The sequence below is a fragment of the Monodelphis domestica genome, chromosome 1, assembly GCF_027887165.1.
Source record: "Monodelphis domestica isolate mMonDom1 chromosome 1, mMonDom1.pri, whole genome shotgun sequence".
In the NCBI taxonomy this organism is placed as follows: Eukaryota; Metazoa; Chordata; class Mammalia; order Didelphimorphia; family Didelphidae; genus Monodelphis; species Monodelphis domestica.
In genome coordinates this window covers 390,131,104-390,154,301 of record NC_077227.1, presented here as the reverse complement: position 1 = coordinate 390,154,301, position 23,198 = coordinate 390,131,104, and the positions used below count along the sequence as shown (strand labels likewise).

At 49.8% G+C, this 23,198-nt stretch overlaps 1 protein-coding gene across 4 annotated transcripts; it reads left to right on the top strand.

Annotated features, from left to right (window-relative positions):
- Nucleotides 1–381: 381 nt before the first annotated feature.
- PRR7 (proline rich 7, synaptic) lies at nucleotides 382–22,718 on the top strand. Of its 4 annotated transcripts, none has more exons than XM_056811695.1 (4): nucleotides 382–1,329; nucleotides 1,450–1,591; nucleotides 2,001–2,140; nucleotides 22,065–22,718. In XM_056811695.1, the coding sequence occupies exons 1-4, from the start codon at nucleotides 1,266–1,268 to the stop codon at nucleotides 22,454–22,456; spliced, it is 738 nt and encodes a 245-aa protein (XP_056667673.1). In that variant the 5' UTR covers nucleotides 382–1,265; the 3' UTR covers nucleotides 22,457–22,718. The 4 variants fall into 4 exon arrangements, with proteins under 4 accessions (XP_056667673.1, XP_056667674.1, XP_056667672.1 ...); XM_056811696.1 differs by having other exon boundaries at nucleotides 383–1,299; XM_056811694.1 differs by lacking the exon at nucleotides 382–1,329 and adding exons at nucleotides 3,182–3,287; nucleotides 20,967–21,773 and having other exon boundaries at nucleotides 1,541–2,140.
- The last annotated feature ends 480 nt before the right edge of the window (nucleotides 22,719–23,198 follow it).

Sequence of the window (23,198 nt, the reverse complement as noted above, 5' to 3'; positions counted from 1 at the left end):
GTCCTTGGATGTCAGCGTTCTCCTTTGTAAAATGCTTGTGACTTCTCCTCTAGCTCTAAAATCCTTCAGTCCCCTGATGGATCTGTGATCTCACTAACAATATAACTCCCTCCAATCATGCGTGCACCTATTCATACCTCCACATGCTGTGGAACCCTTATCGGTGCCCTACGGTAAATTAGTCCATTCACTCAAGATCCACAGACCCCCAAAGGGGTTCCTAGATAAATCTCAAGGGGTCCCCAATAATTATTTTGAGGTAATTTGTTTCCTCCATATTTTATTTGATGCATTTAAAAATATTCTAAGAGTTTCACAGTCTTTGCCAGACTACCCAAGGGGCCCATGACCAAAAAAAAAAGAGAGAGAGAGAGAGAGAACTCTTGCTCTAACTGTTTTTTCGTTACATGGGTACCGATAGCATAGGCAGGCAGTCCATCCTTTTGTCCTTTGCTCTGGCTAGTTCACTGATCCATTTCCAGACAATGAACTCATTTGTACCCAGCCTTTATGCTCAATTCTTCAGGGGCTATATAGCATCCTGTGGGCCCCATATGGAAGTGTGCTTGAACACTGTTAGGGGAGCACAGACCCCAGCAAGCTTTACCAGGCTGGAAAGGCTTTGAGTACAATCCCAATGTCAGTCTGTGTCTGATCTCTAAGATCCACCCTAGGTAAACACTGGAAGATTAATAGCTAGGAGACAGAGCTGGTGACATCTTTGGCCGGGGCAATCTCGAAACAATTCTAAAATTCTATGATGCTAAAATGTCTAATTAGCCAGAGGAATTAAGGGAGTGTTGTGGGTGGGGCACCACGAGCCTGCCCTGTCATCAGCAGGGCTCCTGATTGGCCTGGAATTGGGAGAATAGTCCAGGGAAGCTGGTCCAGAAAGCACAGGGGAGAATATCAAATTAAATTAATTTGCCCAAATAAAAAAAAACCTCTTCATAGAGCTTTCCAGCTCTGTGGAGGAATCGGGAGAGTCATGGAGGACCCCGGTAAGTGTCACTATAGAATATTTTAGAAAGCTGATGCCCAGCTTGTCCGGGACTTGATAGGTTTGTTTATACTTCTAATGATTTTGCCCCGGTATATTAATTTCTTAATTTGTGGTTCTCTTTTCCCTTGTAAAGAAGCTCTAGGGCGCCCTCTTGTGGTCTGGGCTGGGTGTAGGAAGGCACTGGAAGGAAAAGAGAAAAGTGAATGTGCAGAGGAAGGCTTCCTGAGACTGCCTGTATATATAGTACGGGAAGGGATGATGGATGGGCAGCCGAACTCTGACGACCCGGACACCGGGTCAGGCTCAGGGGCCAGAAGAGGCACGGGGTAGGCTGGAGGCCTTGGTGGAGCAGCAAAGCTCAGAGAAGTTCTCTCCTGGGCCTTGCCTATTTTAGAAGCGCAAGTTGACCTAAGGTGAATTTTCTGCGTATATATATTTCCCACTAGTTCTCTGCATACCACAAGCACTTAATAGACGTCTGTCAAGCGGACTTGGATTGTTGGAATGGGCGCTGGACGCGCTGGACGTAGAGAAGCGGACTGCCCATCACGAGAAGGAAGCCCCTGGATCGGATCCTCTGCTTCCCAGGTCTGTTACTTGCCCTCTTCCCCCCCTGGCCAAGCTGATCGGCGTGACTGCTCAACTGTACTGTTCCAAACTTTCCTTTCACGTGTGTGGGTGCTTGTGCATGCGTGCGTGTGTGCAGAGCAGCAGGCCAGGGTAGGAGCATGCGGTGACCGGGGCCAGGGCGCTGTGCCGGGCGTGCGCTCTCCAGCGTCGCGTCTCGGGTGAGTCCTTCCTCGGGGAGGGTGTGGGGTTTGGGGTTTGGCTAGGGGAGGGAGGACTCGTGGTGCGCGCGCGGGCTCCTGTCTGGGCACGCGCACGCTCTGCTCCGGGCTTGTGAGTGTCTGTCTGTCTGTGTGTGTGTGTGCATGTGTGTGTGTGCATGCATGTGTGAGTGTGCACTCTGTGTGTTGGTGCACGCGCCCGCGCGCAGGAAGCTCGAGATTGGAGATTGGAACCTGCTCTCTCTGGGCTGCCCCCGGACCAGGAGCCCCGGCCCTGGCAGGTCCCGGGCCCTGACATCCAGCCTACCAGCCCGAGGAGGAGGAAGAAAAAGAGGAGATGCCGGGGCCAGTAAGTAGCGCGGTCCGCGGCGGGGAAGGAGGGCACAAGGGCATGGCAGGGAAAGAGGCTCTCCCAGGTCCGCGAGGAGGGGGGGAGGGCAGGGAAGGGAGCAGCCCCGAGGATTCCTGGACCAGGAGGCAGGTGGGTGTGTGCCAGGCGGGGGTCCGTGTGCCCCAGGCTCTGGCCAGGACCAAAGCTTTCTCGCCCTCCTACCCCCTCCCCCCACGCTGCCCGAACCCAGCGCCTGGCAGTTCAGGGAGCACCCCCCACCCCAATCCTCATTCCACCTCCCCCCCCCCTTCCCGACACACAAGCACCGGCTCAGGGAGAGGGAGAGCAAGAGAGCCCTTGGTTCGCTTGGTAACAGTTGCCATGGCAAAGAGGCTGCGCTCACCAGGGAAACACATCTCCTCCTGAAACCCAGCGACGCCTCCTCCCTATCCCCACCCCCAGCCCGGCTGCTGCAGGAGGGTGGGTGCCTCAGCCCTCCCCCCCTTCCCAATAAAGGGAATCTCCTATCCCCAGAGGCAGGCCCTCCCTCCTCTGGGCCCCACCCCGGGCAGCCTAGGCTCTCAGCCCAGGGGGTATCCCCACCTCTTCCCAGACCTGGGGTGCCCTCGGGGATCTGAGCCGGAAGGGACCTTCAGACAAGAATATCAGAGCCAGAGGAAACCTTAGGCCACCCAAGGGCCTACTGTATGTGTGTCAGGACCAGAAAAGGCCCTAGAACATAGGACACAGAATGTCGGAACTAGAGGGGACCTTGGGTCACGCCACACAGAGTATAAGAGCTGGAGGGGGACTTAGGACATAAGATGCCAACACCAGGGAAGGAATCTCAGAGGTTGTCTCGTCTGATCCCCCGACGCCCCCACAACTAAGAGGGGAAGTGACACTTATGGTCATATTAAGTAAATGGCAAAGCTGCAAGTCTTCTGACTATAAGCCTGGAGCTTTTAGCTGGGTAGCACTAGCCTAGAGTGTCCAAAATCGTGCTTCACGTGCAAGCCATACTGCCTGCCCTCCGGGAATAGGCCCTGCCCGTTTCAGCTCTCTTCCAGGTCCAGAGGCCAGAATTGCTTTCTCCTTGACCCATGGTGGACTCTTGAACTCTGAGGAGGGTCAGCTTTTCCACTTCAGTCCTCTCCCTCCTCAGGTAAAGAATAGAGAGACCCCCCCCCCAACTCCCAGCAAGAGCAAACGGATTCCCCCTGTGGCAAGATGCTCAGAAAGGGCGGCTCTAAATGCTAGGCTGATGAGTAAGATCTAAGGCAAGGGCATTGGAGAGAGTTTCCCAGGCATTTCCAGACAGTCCCTAAGACCAGGCCAAGAAGAAGGAGCCAGCCCACCCTGCAGGAGGGCTTTTGAGACCTGAGAGTCATTACCTGGGAGCCTGTCCTCCCAAAGTCCCATTCACCTCACAGGGGTCTCTATGCTGTCTGTCCTTCCATCCATCCATACGCTGACCTGACTCTCCCAGAGTCTGGGGTGGGAGTGGGGGAGGGGGGAGAAGGGGGGGAGAGCCTATTCAGCAACAGCATCAAAGTTGTGTGTCTCCCCCCAGCCCCCAGCCCCTAAAAGGGCATGAGCCAATTTCCATAGTGGGCGACTGCCTTTGAGCCACCCCATTGCAGATCCATGAGACTACACATGTGGGAGTGGGCTGGTAGGCCTGGGAAGCCTCTGCCGGAGTTAGGACTCCCTATGACACAGAGGGAAAGGCCAAAGGACTCATTCTTTACTCGCTTCTCACACTGGAACCCATGCTCCACCGAGCAGCCAATTCTTTGCCAAGTGGTTAGAGACCTTATCCTCTGTTTCTCCCAAAGAAGCCTTCCCGTCCTCTGGCTCAGGGGCTCTCGCAGCAAATGAAATGTTCCTGGATTCAATTTCCTAAACTCACCCGAATAACCTATCATGTCTAGAATCCTGCGGTCTCTACTTGATCCAAGACCTGTCTGCTTCTCCCAGGAAATACCAATGGGAGGCAGCTGAGCAGGGAAGAGAAGGGAAAGGAGGAGGGGTGGGGGAGCAGATTGCTGACGTACTGCAGTTGCAGCGTCCATGTGGGAGCCAGCCGGAGCTCAGCCACATTTTTCTCTCCCTTTGTTCCGGGGCCATAAGTGTCCTTTTCTTGTCTGAGGACAATGAGCTGCCTGTGCTGAGATGGCTCGGGCCTGGAAGAAACCTGGGCCCTCTTCCGGCCCATGGGGGGAGGCCCAGAGATTGGACCTAGGGGCCCACATTCCAACTGTGGCAGCTGCTGTGTGTGTGAGAAAAAAGATCTGAGTCAGAGGAAATGACCTGCCCCCTTTCCTGCCCTCCCTCCATCCCACCAGCCAGGGAATGAATGGCTGCCCGACCCTGCCTAATTCAGCCTGCATACACTGGGTTGGGGTCACTTACTCCTTGTCATGTCAAAAGACCTTGCGCTGGCACAGGATGCCCATACTGTGGAAAATCCTGGTGACTCAAGGATGATCCGCTGAGTGCTCTTGGTGGCTGAGTAGCAATGCCTACAAGGGACCTTCAGAATGGGGGGCCTTGGAATACGGCGGGGGCAAGCACTGGATTGGAAGTCTAAGAACCAATTTCCAGGATCCTAAGTCAGAAGACAGGACTTGGGTTTGAATTCAGGCCCATCTCCTGTCTGCTGTCCTTTGTGTGGCCTAGTACCATGGCTAGAATGCTGGACCTGGAGCCAAGTTCAAATTGTCCCTCTGATATTTGAGATGTCTAATCCTGGAAAAGTCACCTACCTTTCTCAGGCTCAGTTCATTCATTTGTAAAATGAGAATAGTAATAGCACCCACCTCTAGGGTTGTCATGAGGATTCAGTGAAAGAAACCGAACTTTGTATAGACTATAAAGCATTCTGTAACTGTGAGCACTGGGATTGGAATCAGGAAGACTCATCTTCCTAAATTCAAAACTGACCTCAGACAAGTACTGGCTGTGTGACCTTGGGCAAGTCACTTAACCCTATTCGTCTCAATTCCTCAATCTCTCAAATAAACTGGAGAAGGAAATGGCAAACCACTCTAGTATCTCTGCCAAGAAAACCCCAGGGTCCCAGAGAGTTGACATAACTGAATAACATTACTATTTGACCATAAGCAAGTCATTTTCCTGGTCTGTGCCTCAATCTCTCATCAGTAAGATAAGATGATCTCCAAATTCTATTCCAGTTCCAAAAACTTTTCATTTAGTCCATCCCAGTGCTTTGGCTTCTCCATTTGTAAAATAGGCTTATGTCTTCCCTTCTGGCTGGGCAGCATGATGTTGGGAAGAGAACTAGGCAGAAAATTAATAAAGAGATTTGGGTTCGAATCCTAGCTTGGAAGAACTCATGGATACCCTAGGTCATGGAAGAAGCAAGACTCTTTGTCTGAGCTTCAGTTTTCCCATCTGCAAAAACAGTCATGACAAGTGCTATTTCCATTTCCTTTTGTTCTTTCTCTTCCTGCACATCTCCCCCCCCCCCCCCCCCCCCCCCCCCCCCAGTTCCCTAGCTTGCCTAGGGTATTCTATAAATACTCTAATCTGAGTCTTTCAGAGGCTTCATTTAAACCATCCCAGACAGGTGAGAATCTTCTTCATGAGCATATGTATAAACACTCCATCACTCTTCTTCACACACCTACCTGTGGCGAAGGGCCTTGTTTCATCTAAATCCCTCGAAGAAGAGTGACTCCAGTGCCCACTTCTGAGCCCTCAAGTCTGACTTCCATTTTCAGGCTAAATCATCGCAGATTCCTTCTTGTCCCCAGGCTCTGTGGGGCCCGAGATAGAGTTAGGCCTATTTCCAGACTGCCCTTTAGGCAGGGTCCCGAGGAGGAAATGCAGTGAGGCCGGACAAAGGCACCCAACACAAGGGGGCTTCACTGGAAGTCCTGAGTGGAACAAGTGGGTCAAAAAATCAGCAAAGGCTCAGCTCAAGTGCCATGCCAGGAACCTGGGAAATAATGGAAGAAGACAGTCTGGTGAGCCACTCAGGGACTGATCAGAGGGATACAATAGAAAACAATATTGCTCTTCTGAGTCTCTCTAACACTTTGTATTTGCAAGGTATCCCATTAGTCTTTTCTTTATTATAATCAGCCCTCATATGTGGCTAATCTTTATCTTCCCCATGGGGGTAGTAGACTTGGGATTCAAAGACCTGGGTTTGAGTCCTAGCTCTTCTCTATACTTGGAGTCCTTATTTCTCCTTTATGGGACTCAGTTTCCTCCTTCATAATATGGGAACAGTAACAACTGCTCAAATAATCTCCCTTACAGAGTTGCTGATATGGTGGGATGACACAGTGAAGACGGAATGTTTTCTTAACCATAAAGCCCTACACACATATTGGCAATTATTTCTGTTGCTGTTAGGAGTATTTGAACTCCCCCTAGCACTGTGATACTAAGAGGGGAAGGATTCTGCTCCCCGGTTTTTGTTGCTGCTCAGTTGTGTTTGACTCTTCGTAACCCACCATGGATTTTTGTCTAGAAGGGGATTTTCTTCCTTCCTTCCTTCCTTCCTTCCTTCCTTCCTTCCTTCCTTCCTTCCTTCCTTCCTTCCTTCCTTCCTTCCTTCCTTCCTTCCTTCCTTCCTTCCTTCCTTCCTTCCTTCCTTTCTTTCTTTCTTTCTTTCTTTCTTTCTTTCTTTCTTTTCTTTCTTTCTTTCTTTCTTTCTTTCTTCCTTCCTTCCTTCCTTCCTTCCTTTCTTTCTTTCTTTCTTTCTTTCTTTCTTTCTTTCTTTCTTTCTTTCTAGCACTTACCTTCAGTCCCAGTTTCAACTCTGGAGCAGAAAGGCAAGGGCTAGGCAAACAGCATTAAGTGGCTTTCCCAGGGTCACACCCATCTAGGAAGTATCTGAGTCCATGGGGTTTTCTTTCCAAAGGTACTGGAATGGTTTGCCATTTTCCTTCTACACTATGTCACCATTTTCTAGTTGAGGCATTTAGGAAGCAAATGAGCATTTAAATCATTTGCTCAGGGTCACACAGCTAGCTAATAAGCATCAGAGGTCAGATTTGAACTCCTCTTGCCAACTTAAGGCCAGTGCTCTATCTAATTGCCACAGTGCACCAACTAATTCCTCCAGCTTCCCCCTAAATAAAGGGGCAGATATTGAATTTGAAAGAAATCTCCCATTTTACAGAGGTAGAAATTGAAGCCAGGAGTAGGGAAGTCATTTGTCCAAGATCATGAAGTTAGTTAGTTGGCCAGGGCAGAACTAGAACCCTGGACTCTTGACATCCACATTTGGTATTGTTTCTACATCAGCCTGCCTATCTGGGACAAAGATGCTATAATTTCCATTTTACAGATCAAACATCAAGCCTGTGCCCATGGTGATCCCAGTTAGAATTTGCTGGCTCAGGAGCTTCCCTCATTGGGTCAGGGACCCCACCAGCTCAATAAATTAATAGCCTTCCAGGGAGGAAGCCAAGCCATTCAGAATTGGAGACACATGCCAAACAGGGGTCTCAGGATGGCCTAACTAGTAGCTGTAATGGAAAGTCCAAATTAAAATTTAGTTGACTTTCAAGTCCCAGTTCTGAAAACCAACTGCTGTGTGACTTGGGGCAATCATTTCTCCTCCTCTGGGCCACATTTTCCTCATCTACAAAATGGAGACATTCAAATCCTAGAGAAATTGTCAAGAAAATCAAGTTACCTTTGCCAGAATGAATGCCTTTCTCCTTTTAGGATTTAGAGCTGGAAGGGACCTTGGGTCCTACAACCAGTCCGATTTTCCTGATTTTCTACAGGATAGAACTGAGACCCAGAAAGGGGGAAATGATTTGTCTAAAGTCACACAGAAACTGGCAGGGCTGGGAATCGAAGCAGGGTCTTTTGCCTCTGAATTCCTCTCTTCTCTACCTGCCTATTGTTCCCAGTTCTGCCCATGATAACCCTATCAATAGGCCTTCGCCTTTTCTGTTCCAGGCTAAAACTCTCCTAGTTCCTTCATATGATTGCCCGATGACATGCTCTCAAGTTTCCTTCTCATCTTGGTCGCCAAACTGTCAGCATTCTCCCCAAAAGGAGTCACTCAGGACTGAATAAGATCCCTTAGGTGTGAAGGCAAGGGAAGAAACGTTTTTTTCCACGTACACGCTCTGCTAAGTGATTTGTAAATATGATCTCATTTGATCCTCATGATGATCCCATGAGATAAGTGCTATTATCTCCATTGTACAATTGAGAAAACTGAGGCAGACAGACATCGAGTCACATAGCTAGGAAGTGTCTGAGGTTACATTTGAACTCAGATCTTCCTAACTCCAGGCCCAGTGTGCCCTTTGGCACCCCCTAGCTGCCATAGCTGTCAGATGTGATCTGACCCTAGTGGAATACAGCAGGAAATCACCCCCTGGCATATTCTGTCTCAATGCCGCACAAGATTGCTTTAGTTTGGGGACTGCATTTCGAACTGCTGTTTTATATGTAAACTTGCAGCCCTCTAAGACCTTCACATCATTTTTTTCCCCTAATTAACACCTGACTTTTCCTCTGCATCCTAACCCCATCTTCCATTTTTTAAAAATTTAAGTATGGGGGCAGCTGGGTGGCTCAGTGGATGGAGAGCCAGGCCTAAAGATGGGAGGTCCTGGGTTCAAATGTGACTGCAGACACTTCCTAGCTGTGCGACCCTGGGCAAGTCATTTAACCCCCATTGCCTAGCCCTTACTGCTCTTCTGTCTTGGAACCAACACACAGTATTGATTCTAAGATGGAAAGTGAGGGTTTAAAACAAAAAACTTAAGTAAAAGATTTTACATGTATCCTTCTTGTATTTTACCTGATTAAGATATTTTTTGGCTAATTCTGGCACCCAATATGACTTCCCTCTTAGCTTTGTATCAGCTGAGAAGCATAACATCTTGATGCTCATGTATACCATTAACAAAAAATGTTGAACAGAAGAGGGCCAGAGATTTTGACCTGGAAAGGACTGCAGAGAAAAGTCTTATTTTATAGGTGAGGGAACTCAGGTTCAAAGAGTTTAAATGTCATTGACTCAGATCCTGCAAGGGGGAGCGACAGGATTTGAATTCCATCTCTCTGACTCCAGAGCCTATGGGTTTTTCCCACACTGTGCCAAGCTGCTTCTCCTAGAGTCTAGGGGCTGGCATTTTTAAAGTCACCATGGCCTCCTGCACTGATTGTTGGATTTAGAGACAAGAAGCCCTGGGTTCAAATCTCACCTCAGACATTAGTTGTCTGACCCTGGGGCAAATCCCTTAATCTCTCTGGGCCTCGATTCCTCATCTGTAAAATGGAGGTGGACCAGATGGCTGCTGAGGCTACTTTTTGCTCTGAATCTATAATCTCTCTCTAGGGCATTTCACTTAAGATCCCCTCCAGAGCATGCCACTAGAGACCTTCCTCCAGGTTGACATCAGTTAATTAATTACTGCTTTTTACGTTAAGCCATCATCAAGTTTAACTAACTCTACTGCCATTTAACCCACATCTCTCCACTTTGCTCAAAAGGATATATTAAAAGGTTTTGCCAAATGTCTTGTTACAACCTGGATTTTCTATTACTCTGGCCTACCAGGCTGAGCTGACCTCAAATAGGTGTGTCATCTCACTGGTACGGGTTCTCCCTCCACTGGTGCAGAGCATAATTTATCCGTGCCCACTCATCCAGGGTGACTCTTGCCCATTACTTCCTATAAATCCTCCACAGCGCTTCCCTTACATCCTCTGGTCCTTCTTCTGTCCCTCCTCTCATGTCATAGACATTCATGGAGCACCCAGGCTATTGTCTATCCCCCTTCTCACTACATGACTGACCCACCTTTTCCCATCATCTCTCTGTAGGATGACATCCTTCATACCAGCTCAGCTGTGCAATTCTGCATTGGTAACTTGTAACCTAGGTACACCAGCTATGGGCCTCTTCTTTGCCTTCAGAGAATGTGGAATTCCATCCCTTATAGGCATTCAGAATCACCAGAAGAATCTCGTTAAAATCAAACAAACAAAACTGACTTTTGTTTCATTCTGGAGGAAGCTCAGAGTCATTAAAAGAACTCAACAATTTCCAAAGGCAATGCAACTTACTCCTCTCCTCCTAATCAACTTCCTCACAGTAGGCTAAGTTTATTGCACTGGGTCTGTCTAAGACGTGTGTACTGATAAATCAACTCTATGGTTTGACCATTCCACTGCATATAGGTAGTTTGCCAGACTTTGGGTATTTTCCATCCACTTAGTTTTTCCCATGTGGATAGTTAGTCAAGGGGTTTTAAGAATGGTTATGTCATTTAGGTTTTTCAGTATTCCAGGGCTTAATTCAATCCTTATATGTCATCCAGAAACAGTCTGGCAGCCATGGTAGATTGTTTGCCTGCTGGAGGCTGCTTATGTTGAACCATTCTGATGGTCTCTGGTGATGACCAGTATTCATTGCTAAGTTCTAGGGAATCAAAGAAAGGTTTCTGGTTTCTGCTATGATAGAGCTCACATTATAATGGGAGAGAAAACATGCTATGTACATTCAAGATATATACAGTCTGGATGGGAGGCATTCTTAGAGGGAGAGGACTAGCAGTGGAGTGGATGAAGGAAGACCTCCTGCAAAAGGTGAGATTTGAGCTGACTCCTGAAAGAAGCTAGAAATATTTCCCTTTCCAAGTATTTACACAGAATGATTTAAAAAAAAAAAACAACCATTACCTTTGGGCTTAAGACAGAAGGGTAAGTGCTAGGTAAAGGGGGTTAAGTGACTTGCCCAAGGTCACACAGCTAGGAAGAGTCTGAGATCATGTTTGAACCCAGGGCTTCCCCACTCCAGATCTGGTGCTCTAGCTGCTGGACTACATACCTGCCCCAAGGTGTGCTTTTGATAACATGTTCTAGAATTTTACTAACAACCAGAGTCAAGCTCCCTGGCCTTGTTAATCAATAAGCACTTAAAGACAGCCTCACTTGGACTTTTTATGTGCCAGACCCATTCCTTTGGGTCAAAGGGTCCATGATTTTTCAGATATCGACAACAGTGATTCAGCAATCACATCTGCAAGTGCTCTCAGTACCTTTGAGCTAGTGATCTTGTTGTCTAGCTGTGATAACCTGAACTCATCGAGGGTGGCTAAGGACTCCCCAGAACCTCTCCATTCCCTCGGGTTTGAGTTCCCTGTTAGCCATTTATGTTCAAGCCTTTCCAAGGCAGTTGAGTCCAGGCAGGACTTGCATTCAAAACAATAACTAATGAGACAAATCATTATGATTTTATTGAGAAGTGCCAAATGAGTAAGGAAGAGGCTGGGGAGTTCAGAGAAGGAAGGAAGTGCATTATTACCAGGAGCTGTTGAAAGTGCCCTGGATTTGGCTCCCAGAGTTATAAGGGACATTAAATGACCTCATCTAGATTTTCCATGTTTCGGTCAAAGGACTGGGTTCCTGTATGGCAAAGAGCCCAGTGGCTACAACTTTATGGGTAGACCAATATGACTCCTACTTCTCTAGGGGGCAGTTAGGTGGCACAGTGGACTAGACTTGGAATCAGTAAGACTCATCTTCCTGAGTTTAAATCTGGCCTCGGACACTTACTAGCTGTGTAAGACTGAGCAAGTCACTTAACTCTTTGCCTCAGTTTCCTCCTCTGTAAAATGAGCTAGACAAGGAAATGGCTAACCCCTCCAGTATCTGCCAAGAAAACCCCGAATAGAGGTTAATACACAGAGTGGGACACATCTAAAAACAGCCAAACAACAACAATTTCTGTAGGCCTTTTTGTCAGCAAAATCCCTCTTAACTCTAAATTTATGATCCCATGATGCTATGAGATGCAGATGAAAATGGAAAGGACTCCTTGGCCCAATTTTCTTCCTATATTCAAATATTGATGTAGTATTAGATATGGCCCAGGTTGCCATTCAGTAATGTTCTAACTCACCAAAAAAAGATGCTGGCTAACTGCATAAATCAAGCAATAGAGGAAAATTGAGGTCTTTGGTGTACACCAACCATGTGTCATCTGACAAAAGTTCATTTGATTGAAGCTTAAATAGGCACTAAGATTTGTTGGGACCCCCTGCAAATTGGCCACAGATGGGTATTATTCTTATTCAGTTGTTCAGCGACCCCCTGGATCACAGCGTGCCAATTCTGTCCATTGGTTTTCTTGGCAAAGATACTACAGTAGTTTGCCATTTCCTTCCTCAGCATGTAGTTATTTTTATATATGGAAGCTAAAAGTACTTCCATTTCTAAGTACTTACAAAGCATGTCTTTAATAACATGTTCTAGAATTTTTCTAGGAAACAAAGGCCTTTTGTTTGAGGAGTCCATGATGGTATATCTCTTTCTATCTATATCTATATGGTAACTAGGTGACTCATCCTGTTAGAGTGCTGGACCTGAAACCAGTAAGACCTGAGTTCAAATCCTATTTCACACATAGCTATGTGACTAGGCAAGTCCCTTAACACCTCTTACCCACAGTTTCCTCATCTATAAAATGAGGGTGTTGAACTCAGTAGTCTCTAAGGCTGAGATCCCTTCTAGCTCAGAATCTATGATCCTGTGGACAATCTTGTAAAGGGAGAGAGTACAAGTATTATTCTCATTTTATAAATGAGTGAACTGAGGTTAGATAACTCATCCAAGGTTCCGTAATGAAGTTTTTAAGAGCCAGAAATTAAAACCAGGTCCTCTGATACTAGTTGGGCACTTTTTACACTCTACCATTCTGCTTCAACCTATAATAATGTCTGTTCCCCAAGCTTAACATGGCATAGGACACATGCCTAGCTATCTGCCCAGGCCACTCATACTTCTCTCCTCTCTCAGCTGAAGTACTGGGGACCTCTACCCAATATTCTTTTATTTAAACCCTTACCATCCATCTTAGAATCAATACTGTATATTGGCTCCAAGGCAGAAGAGTGGTAAGGGCTAGACAATGGGGGTCAAGTGACTTGCCCAGGGTCACACAGCTGGGAAGTGTCTGAGGCCAGATTTGAACCTAGGACCTCCTGTCTCTAGGCTTGGCTCTCAATCCACTGAGTCACCCAGCTGCCCCCAATCTAGTATTCTTAATGAGAATCATTGATATCCCCATAGCACCACATGGTTTACCAAACTCTTTACATTAAAACTTGTTTGTTCCACACAACAACCCTATGAGATAATCTTAAAAGGCAGATAGACAGACAGACAGATTGGCAGATGGATGGGTGAATGGATGAATTAGAACATTAGGTTGACAGACTGACAAACAGATGGGCAGATGGATAGATTGATTGATTGATTAAGAGACAGATAGAGATGGATGGATAGATAGATAGACAGATGGACGGGCAGATAGAGGCAGACAGATAGACGGATGGATAGATAGACAGAAAGATAGCTTTGATAAGGCCAAGAGAGAGGAAACGACTTTCCTTCAGTCACTCAGCAAGTTAATGGAAGAACTAAGACTCAAACTTGGGTTTTTAGATCCTAGTGCTCTCTCTACTCCTTTATATGTATGTAGCCCTCTGATTTACTCCAAAGCCAAACAAAATTGGGTGCTGACAAGTGTACATTGTAACAATACATTCCACAAACATGTATTAGGCACCTTCTGAGTTGCAGAGCCTGGTGCCAGGTTCTAAGGAAGATACAAAGTTTTGTTGAGCTCTTGTTGAACCCTGAGTCTGTTAGAGGAACCATATGCAAAAGAACAGTGCAAGAGAGAGTCCTGTGTGATGTCTCAGAGGGCAGGTCACTGCTGATCAGGACAGGGACATTTGAGCTGGGCATTAAAAATATATAGCAATTACAAGTCCAAGAAGAAAAGGCAAGATATTCCAAACAGAGAAGATGGGGATGAACAAAAGCATAGACTCAAAGGAGCACAATTATGTTGGGGGAGGACAAGGAAGGGGCAAAAAGTAGTCCAGCTTGACTAAGCATAGTTTGCAAGGGGAAGAGTAATATGATATGAAAAGGCAGTGTTGTGCTCAATTGTACCACGCAAAAGACTTTGAATGGTATTCATCAAGCAATAGAGAGCCACTGAAGAATTTGAATCGAAGAGTGACATGACCAGATATGTCCTTTAGAAAGACAGATTTTTTTAAAAAAAGACAGCCAGAAAGACAGAGACAGACAGATGGGTAGATAGATTAAATTAAAAGATGGACAGACACACACACAGAGACAGTGAGAAGGAGGAAGTTGAGGAGGGAGAGAGGCAGGAGAGGGCAGCAATGTGAAGATTAGATTGAAGGGAGGAGAAAAGGAGGAGCAGACCTATTCAGAAATCTATTGTATCAACAGATGGTAAGGGGGCCTAGATTAGGATGATGACAATGACAGTAGAGAGGAGGAGATGGACTTGGACTTCTTGATCTTATTGGATGGTAGAAAGAAGGATCAAAAACAATCCTAAGACAACAAAGATTAATGGTGGTGCCATACAAATAATGAAACCAGAAGATGCAGGTTTAGGTCAAAAGATCACAGACTTGACTGGGGACACCTTTGAGTCTGAGATGCTGCTAGAGTATCATAGTGGAGCTCTCCAGTAGGCTGTTGGAAACATGGGTCTCCAGAAGAAAGGGCAGAAAAGAAAGAGAGGTTTAAGAATCATCTACACAGAGATAATAGAAAGATCACCAAGAGCAGAAGAAAAAGATAAAGGGTCAAGGGTGGGGAGCAGCTGGCTGGCTCAATGGACAGAGAGCCAGGTCTGGTGACAGGAGGTCCTGGCTTTAAATCTGGCCTCAGATATTTCCCAACTGTGTGACCCTGGACAAGTCACTTGACCCCTTTAGCCCTTACCACTCTTTTGCCTTAGAGCAGTATTGCTCCAAGATGGAATGTAAGGGTTAAAAAAAAAAGTTGCTCTTGGGGAGCTCCACCCAAAATGAAGAGGTCATAACAGGGATATAAAGTGTCCTTCTTTGGCCATGGAGCACCAAATCCAATCCCTCCTATTTCCGGAAGGTTTGAATGACAGTCCAGCTTATCCTTCCTCCTACAAACTCCCAAAGAGTCTGCTCTGCCCACTAACCAGAGCAAACAAATCAAAGTCTTCCCCAGTGCGTCAGGTTCCTCCCCTAATTCTTTTGAGCAGAATGGGGCAAGGAAATAAGCATTAGAGTTGAAGTCAGAAAAGCTGGATTTGAATTCCATTTCTACCACTTACTACCCAAGTAACTTTGGGTAGTCACTCCACCCCTATGGGCCTCAGTTTCCTTATCTGTAAAAGGAAAAGTTGACCTAGATGATTTCCAAGCTGTCTTCTTCCAGGCCTAAATTCTACAATGATATTTATTGCCAGCCTCATTTTATTCCTGAGGTTAGAGTTCCCATTTCTGTCCTGTGGGCAAGTCTGCTGCCTTGCACCCTGACCAAAGCCTGGGTCCCTTTAAATGAATGTGATTGGCTCTCTTGGAGCATTCCTGAAACACTTCCCCAGGGTTTCAGAAAAAAGGAGAACAACAGCTTTAATTAACTCCAAGTGACTGGCAGCAGCAGCAGCATTGTCGGGCAGGCAGCAGTGTCGTGGTTTCTCTGGGCTCCGTCGCCATGGCAGCTGTGTGGAGGGGCTGGCATGGGGGCGGGCAGGCGGGCGCTATTGTTTCTGCCATTGTCTCGGCTCAGAACATAGTGCCCGGGAAGTGGAGGGACTGTCCCAGGTCTGGAGTGGCACATGGCAGAAAGGGGCTAAACGGAGTAGAGTTGGGGGCCAGACAGTGCTTTCCAAGGTTTGTGCCCCTTTTCTGGTTTAGATTTTTCTCCAGGCCAGGGCTCACTCTTCTTCCAGCAGGAGGGAGCAGAAGGCCTAGTAGTCAACACCCTCATGACCTTGCCAGCCCTTCAGTCCATGGATATGCCTTTAAAACAACTCTGGGGCTCACACTGCTCTTAATTGGGGGGCAGGGGGCTAGGGCCAGAACTGGGCAGGAAATCCATGTGAATAGATTTCAGAGTCCATGAACTTGGGTGGGGGAAAAGCATACCATTCTTCACCAACCTCTACCTGAAATTGAGCATTTCCTTCAATTATTTAAAAGCAATATTCTGAGGAGTCCTCAGGCTTCACCAGACTGCCAAAAAGGTGCATGACCCGAAAAAGTTGAGGATCCCTGTTGTAGGGAGATGAAAGGAAAGGAAAGGAGAGCAGAACAAAAGAGAGGCAGAGCTAGGAGGAAATCAGCATCCAGGATTCAATACCCCTGCCATCAGCTTAATATCCCAGCCCTGACCTTAAATTCCCTGATACAATACAAAACAAACACTTAGAAAGCACTTGCTAGGACAGCTAAGTGTCACAGTGGAAAGAACACCGGGCCTGAAGTAAGGAGGACCTGGTTCAAATCCGACTTCAGTTACTTCCTTAGCTGTGTGACCCTGAACAAGTCATTTAACCTTATTTGTCTCGGTTCCCTTGACTGTAAAATGAGCTGGGGAAGGAAACACAAATCCTTCCAGCATCTGTTCCAAGAAAACTCCAAATGGGGTCACGAAGAGTCAGTCACGACTGAACAGCAATTATGCAGAGAACTGTTCTAGGTGCTGGAGTTGAGAACTATGTAGCCAAAACACATCCCGGGGCCTCATGGAGCTTCGGGTAAAGTTGAGGAGGCCAAGAGTCATTTCTACGTGAAAAGTGCATCGGTGTGGTGTGGTGGAATGACCAGGGATCAAGGGCCCGGGCCGATTCCGGTTCTGCGGCTTATTCCTCGCTCCACTCCGGGACTGAATTTCTTTTATCTGTCGGATGTGGGGGTGGGGCCGCCTGAGAGCCAAATTCCAGCCCAGCTTTAGGGAGGAACATGTTAGTTTGGACCTATGATTTCCTCCGAGCTAGGGAAGTCCTAAAGTGGAAAACAGTCTCCGACGTGTGGGTTTCGCGTTGTCTGGGGACACTGAGAGGTTGTGATTTGTGGCAGAGGCAGGTCTTCTTGACTCCAAGGCTGACCTCCTTAGGCATTAGACTCCAGAGTCAACCCAACAAAAAGAGCTCATCTGAGGTCTGAGGGAGGTCCTCCCAACCCCGGGAGACGTGTGAAATCTGAATGGGCAGGGGACATTTGTCCGAGTCCGAACTCCTGTGGGTAGGGAGAACCCACTCCCATAGTGAAATCGCATGGGTTGGCTGACCTTGAGGTGCCAGATCTTGGGGGATTCAGAGGGACCAGGTGGTTATTAGAGAAAAGAGTCCGGGCAGCTTCTAAAGGATGATGAGCCCCGAGACCTTGTGCCAGAAGAGGAAGGGAGGGGGATCCCATTTGCCATGCCCCTATCTATTTTTTCCTCTCTCTAGGAGAAGATGCCAGCCTTCATCCTGCCTTTTCCCTCAAGCAGAATAAAGGACTGGAGAGGCTTGGCGAGGGAAATGCAGTGTGATGGAGAGAGGAAGGGGGTGAGGACCAGGGAAATGGGGGAGGGAAGAGTATGACAGGCATCGAGGGGGGCGGGAATGCGACAGCGGGAAGGAGGGAGAGAAAGGCACCCTGAGCAGGGAGTGTTCCGGGCAGCCGGAGCGGAAAGAAGCCAACCCCGAACTCTTTCCCCACCCCATCCACTGAGCTTCGAAGAAACAAAAGGACCCTCACCCTCGCCCGGCTCTCCGCCCAGCCTCGGGAGCACCACCACCCTTAGGACTGGAAACTGGGGGTGGGTGCACGTTGCGGGGCCTGGCACGAGGCCGCCCCCGCCCAGCTATTCCGGAGCTCCAACGGAGCCCCCCCCCATCCCCCGCCTGAAGGAACGACCAGGGGAAGGCTGGGGGTGCTTCCCCTAGGTGTGTGGGACGGAACTGGGCTGGGCTGGAGGGTGGTGAGGCGGGTGTGTCCCACCTGTGGGGGAAACCCAGGCTATGGTGGCGAGTCTAAGCGTCTGGGGTCGTTGGTAAAGACCCGGAGGTTGGTATCAGTCTCCCGGAGAAACAGGCACCCAAGGCTAGTGTGCTGCCTAGGGGAATGAAGGGGTGGGGGAGCCCAGGCACGGTCTGGGAGGTGCGTGGGAGAATGGCCCACTGCCCCTTCCATAAAGCGCTGCTATTATGCACGTGTAGACACCAGCACTTGCATGTACGATATGTGTTCGGTTATGTCCTTGGCTGATGGGCGAGGTGCGGAGGGGCAGATGTCTACTGGCTATGCGAGAGCTGGGAGGGGCAGGGGCACGGGTTCCATGCCCATGGGTGTTGGAGAAATAGGCACACTTGGAGTCAGCTTGGCACCGTGGCGTAGAGGAAAGAACCCCAGACAAGAGACTTGGGTTCTAGTGCCGTCTTTGCCGCTTCCTGGCTGTATCCACAGGCAAGTAAAGGCACTGAACCTGGGCTTCGGTTTCCCCATATCTAAACTGGAGATAATGATCTTTGTGCTATTTTGCAGCGTTATTGTGAGGAAAGGGAAGGAAACAAGCATGAATTAGTCAGTCAATATTCATTTATTAAGTGCCATGCAAGGGCTATAAAAATGTAAGCTATTATTTCTATTCTACGGCTCTCTCTAGGTATAGGAAGGGAGAGCCACCTAACCTTCGCACTTCCTCTCCCTCCAGAACCCCTTAGATTACTTTTCTCACCGGTTGGCCCCCCCTCCCCCTCCCTGCCTTGGCTCGTCTCTGAAATGCCTCTTCAGCTCTGTGTATTGAGGCTCCCTGGTGCCAGAAGGCCCCTGGAACCCACCCAAAGCTTTTGCCTAGTGCAGTTGCCCTCATATGGAGGACTGGGAAGGGGAAATGGGTAAATTTATTGAGAGCAAGTCACTCATAAGGACCCAGTCGAGGATCATGCCTCAAGGACTGGGGGTGATTGGAGCAAGGACAGGAAAGGGGGACTGCTGGTCGCTGAGGAGCTAGATCTCAGTCGTTTGCTGCCCCGGCTTGGACAGCTCCCTGGAGAGAGGATTTAAAATTCTCTGTTAAGGGAAGTTTGGAGTTCTTTCCCTAAGCCTGTCTGAGCTGTTAGCTTCTCTAACAGACCCCAAGCTTCGCCCTGTTGCAGTCCTGGGATCTCAGTGGAATGACTCGGGCTTCCGCCTGAATCCTAGCACCCTCCTCCGGCGCATACCTGGGGAGTGACCCAGAGAATCCAAACTTGCACCGACTGGGGGAAGCCTCAGTGACGTTAGTGTCTCCAGTGACATCATCAGCCAGTCTGGGCCACTGGGGGAGCATCTGAAGATGGAGATTTTTCCGGGAATGGAGGAAGAGAGATGGAGGATTGGGAGAAGGAAATCAGTAAAGGCTTAAGCTCTAACCTGGAAGTCAGGAAGTGACACCTTCAAAAGAGCTCTGCTCACAGCTATCCTCCCACTGCCAGCACCATCTCTTTTCTCCTATAACTGTCCCTTCCTCACACATGCCTTCACTCCCTTACTAGCCCTCTCCATCTCCCACCCTTCCTGACCTCCAACACTTTCCTCTCTCCATCCTTTCTTTTCCTCTCTACATAGTTTCACTTCCCCCCTTCAGTTAAAATTCCAGGAACATTTATTAAACAGCTGCCTTAAGCAAGGCCTGGTTTTCAAGTTGGGGAACAGAGCTGAAAAGCAACACAGACCCTGATGTTCTGGAATTTATGATTAAGTGAGGAGGAAGTTGGGAGGTGGGGTCTGCCATGTACACAAATGAATATGCTACAAGCTAGAATGTGGTGGGGTGGAAGAAAGATCTAGAAAAGATGCTCTAGGAAAATCTGAGGAGGGAGGAGAGGGGTAGGGACTAGAGGAATAGGAAAGCCTTTGGGGGAGGAGGAGCTGGAGCTTCAAGTAAGAGAATTTCAACAGGCAAAGATGAAGCCTACTAAAGATGGATAGCAGCCAGAAGGGCCAGGATGGGATTGGGGAACAGCTAAAGAGTCTAGTTTGGCTGGAATACCAAGTAGAATAATACAGTGAAATAAGACTGGAAAGGTAAAGGGGAAATTCAGAGTATCAAAGACCTGTAATACCCAACTAAGAAGTTTTGTTAAGCCTTTAGTGTAGGTAATAGAATTATAAAAAAAAAAAATCTTTGGAACAGAGGAGTGAATGAATGAATGAATGAAAGTATCAGTGGTCAAAGCAATTCATTAGGAAGATTATTTTGTCAGTCTTTTAAACCACCACAATCCCCGGAAATACCTTAAAGTCAAAAATAACTTTTTTTCTTAAATACCAGGTCTGACAAAAGCTAAAGGAAAACAACAGATCCTTTGAAAGCAAATGTTCATTAAGGGTTGGAGGGCAGCTGGGCCTCCTGCCTGTCTTGCCTACATATGTCCCTTTTCCAGGCTTTCCTCCCCCACCCACTTCGTCAGCTCCTCCCCCCAGCCTCTCCTAGTACAGTTCAACCCCTCCTTCCACTTCCTGCAGACCACCCAGCTAGGTCAGGGATACTGGTTCTGGTCTGGGTTCTGAGTTCCTTGCAGATCCCACCCTAAACCAAGTTCCTCGGGACTGCTGCAGTGCTTCCTCCATTACTGTCTTCAGTCCTGCAGTGATGCCTCCCCTCACTCCCACCTGAGAATTGTAGCTCCCTCTCCAGGGCCCAAGTTGCTAGAGCAAAAATTCTCTGTCCTACTGGTCCTCTCAATCCAAGCACAAGGCACACACTGATGTCCCAAGGGACTGGAGGAGCAGGGGGCAGGATAACGGTGGGAGGGACCAGAGCAGAGTGTTTGCCCTGAGAGGTGGGGTGATTAGGAACCCTCTGACCTGGGCAACAAAGAAGGGAGAGAGAGAGAAGGAAAGGAGAAAGGCGGGAAGGAGGAGGCAGAAAAGGAGGGGCCCAGGCAAAGAGGAGACAGAAGGGAGGGAAACAAGGTGAAGAGAGAGGGAAGGGGCAAGCCCAACCGGGAGCTGATCATCCTCCCTACCCTCTGCTCTGCCCCTCACAGATCCAGCCCGTCTGTGGCTGAGTAGGTGCCCACACCGCGGGGCCTGCGGGAGCAATGGGAATGAGTCGGGGCAGACTCTGGGCGACCAGCCGCTGCCTCTCGCGCCCGCCCATCCCCGTCAGACGTGGGCAACCCCAGGCCACGATCAGCGCTCTACGGACAGCGAGGCCCGCGGCTCAGCTCAGAGTGGCTGACCCCTAAGGAGTCCCTGCTCCGGCCTCCGGCCCCCGCCCCAGGCCAGCGATGTTCGAAGGGGAGTGAGCGGGCTGCTGAGTGACTCCATGGCTCGGGCCCGGGGCGCCCACTGAGCCCGGGCCGCCCCTCCCCAGCCCAGCCCTCCGCCCGCCGCCGCCAAGATGGTGATGTCCCAGGGCACCTACACCTTCCTCACCTGCTTTGCCGGCTTCTGGCTCATCTGGGGGCTCGTAGTCCTCCTCTGCTGCTTCTGTAGCTTCCTCCGCCGCCGCCTCAAGCGGCGCCACGAGGAGCGGCTGCGAGAGCAGAACCTGCGCGCCCTGGAGCTGGAGCCCCTGGAGCCCCTGGAGCCTTTGGAGCTGGAGGGCAGCCTGGCCGGGAGCCCCCCCGGGCTGGGGCTGGCCCCCGGACTGGCCCCGCAGGCCCGAGTCCGTCTGGAGGCCCCCGGCCATCCCCATGCCCTGCATCACTCGGCCCCACCACAGCACCAGCCCCACCCAGGCCACCATCACCCGCATCCACCCCACTCGCACTCGCACCCGCACCCGCACCCTCATCCGCACCCGCCTCACGTCCTGGTGCCGCCCCGGCCCTGGAGCTACCCGCGCCAAGGTGGGCGCCCCGAGCGGGCAGCAGCCAAGAGGAGGGGATGGGCCCGCACAGCCCTGGGAGGGGTCTGGGGTGGAGGTTAAAAGGAAGGGGGAAAGGCAGACCTGTAACGGGCACCCGGGTCAGCCTTGGGAGCTGGGGGTCGGGGGAAGGAAGTGCTTGGGGGGCCAGAAAGGAGGTCGGGGGCTTCCGGAAAAGATGGGGAGAGGAGGGTGCGTACGGTGGGGACCCAGGGAGGGACACGAGTCCCCAGGGCCTGAGCCTGACTGACCCCTGGCCATGGGCTTCTCGCAGCCGAATCGGACCTCTCCAAGCCCCCGTGCTACGAGGAGGCGGTGCTGATGGCCGAGCCACCGCCGCCCTACAGCGAGGTGCTCACCGACACGCGCGGCCTCTACCGCAAGATCGTGACGCCCTTCCTGAGCCGCGACAGCTCCGAGAAGCAGGAACAGCCACCCAACTACAAGCCGCTCTTCCTGGACCGAGGCTACTCCTCCGCGCTGCACCTGTCCAGCGCCCCGCGGCCCGGCCCTCCCTGCCCAGCCCTCTACCTGCAGGCCGAGCGCTCCCGCCGTGTCTTCCCCAGCTGGACCGACTCGGAGCTGAGCAACCGCGACCCTCTGGAGCACGGAGCCTGGCGCCTGCCGGTCTCCATCCCCTTGTTCGGGAGGACTACAGCCGTATAGAGGGGGCGGCCCGAGCCCCTGCCCCCCTTCACCCCCTCGGTCCCACCCCAGGGGCTGAGCGCCCGGACCGGAGCCAGCGCTGCCCCGCTCCCTGCCCAGTCCCGCGCCTTCCTCCCCTTCTCCTTCCCCGAGGGCAGGCCATTCAGACTTTTAGGCCTCGGGGATTTTTAAAAACAAAAAACGCTTCCCTGGGACTCGGGGCTATTTCTTACCCTGTTTGTTACATTTTGAGGATAATAAAGGTGTGTGATCGGCTTTGGTACAACGGGAGGGAGAGCCTGCTGCTTGCACGTAGAGAGGGGATAAGGGCGGGAAAGGGTCCCTCCTTCCCCAGGCACGCCTCCCAGCATTGTGCAGCCTCAGCTCCGCCAGTTCCACTTCCCAATTCAGGGGGCCTCACCAGAGGCTAAAGTGAGTGGAATGGAAAGATTTGTATTTGCAAGTCCTGGGTTCTGCCTCCAGCTACTGGTAGGGCCTGAGGAAAGTCTCCTCCCCTCTCTGGGGAGGACCGTGGATGTACATCACTGAAATGAGAGCTGGAAAAGGATCCTTTGAATCCTTGTTTGACATCTGTACGGTATTTTCTTTCCCTATTGAGGGAAACTGAGGCCGCGATTAGGTAAGTGGCTGCCCAAGGTCATATCACTGAGTAGCAGGGCCAAGATTTGAACCCTTCAGTCTGTAGCTCCCATTCCAATGCTCTTAGCAAATTCACCGCACTGACTTATTGACTGGGCATCAA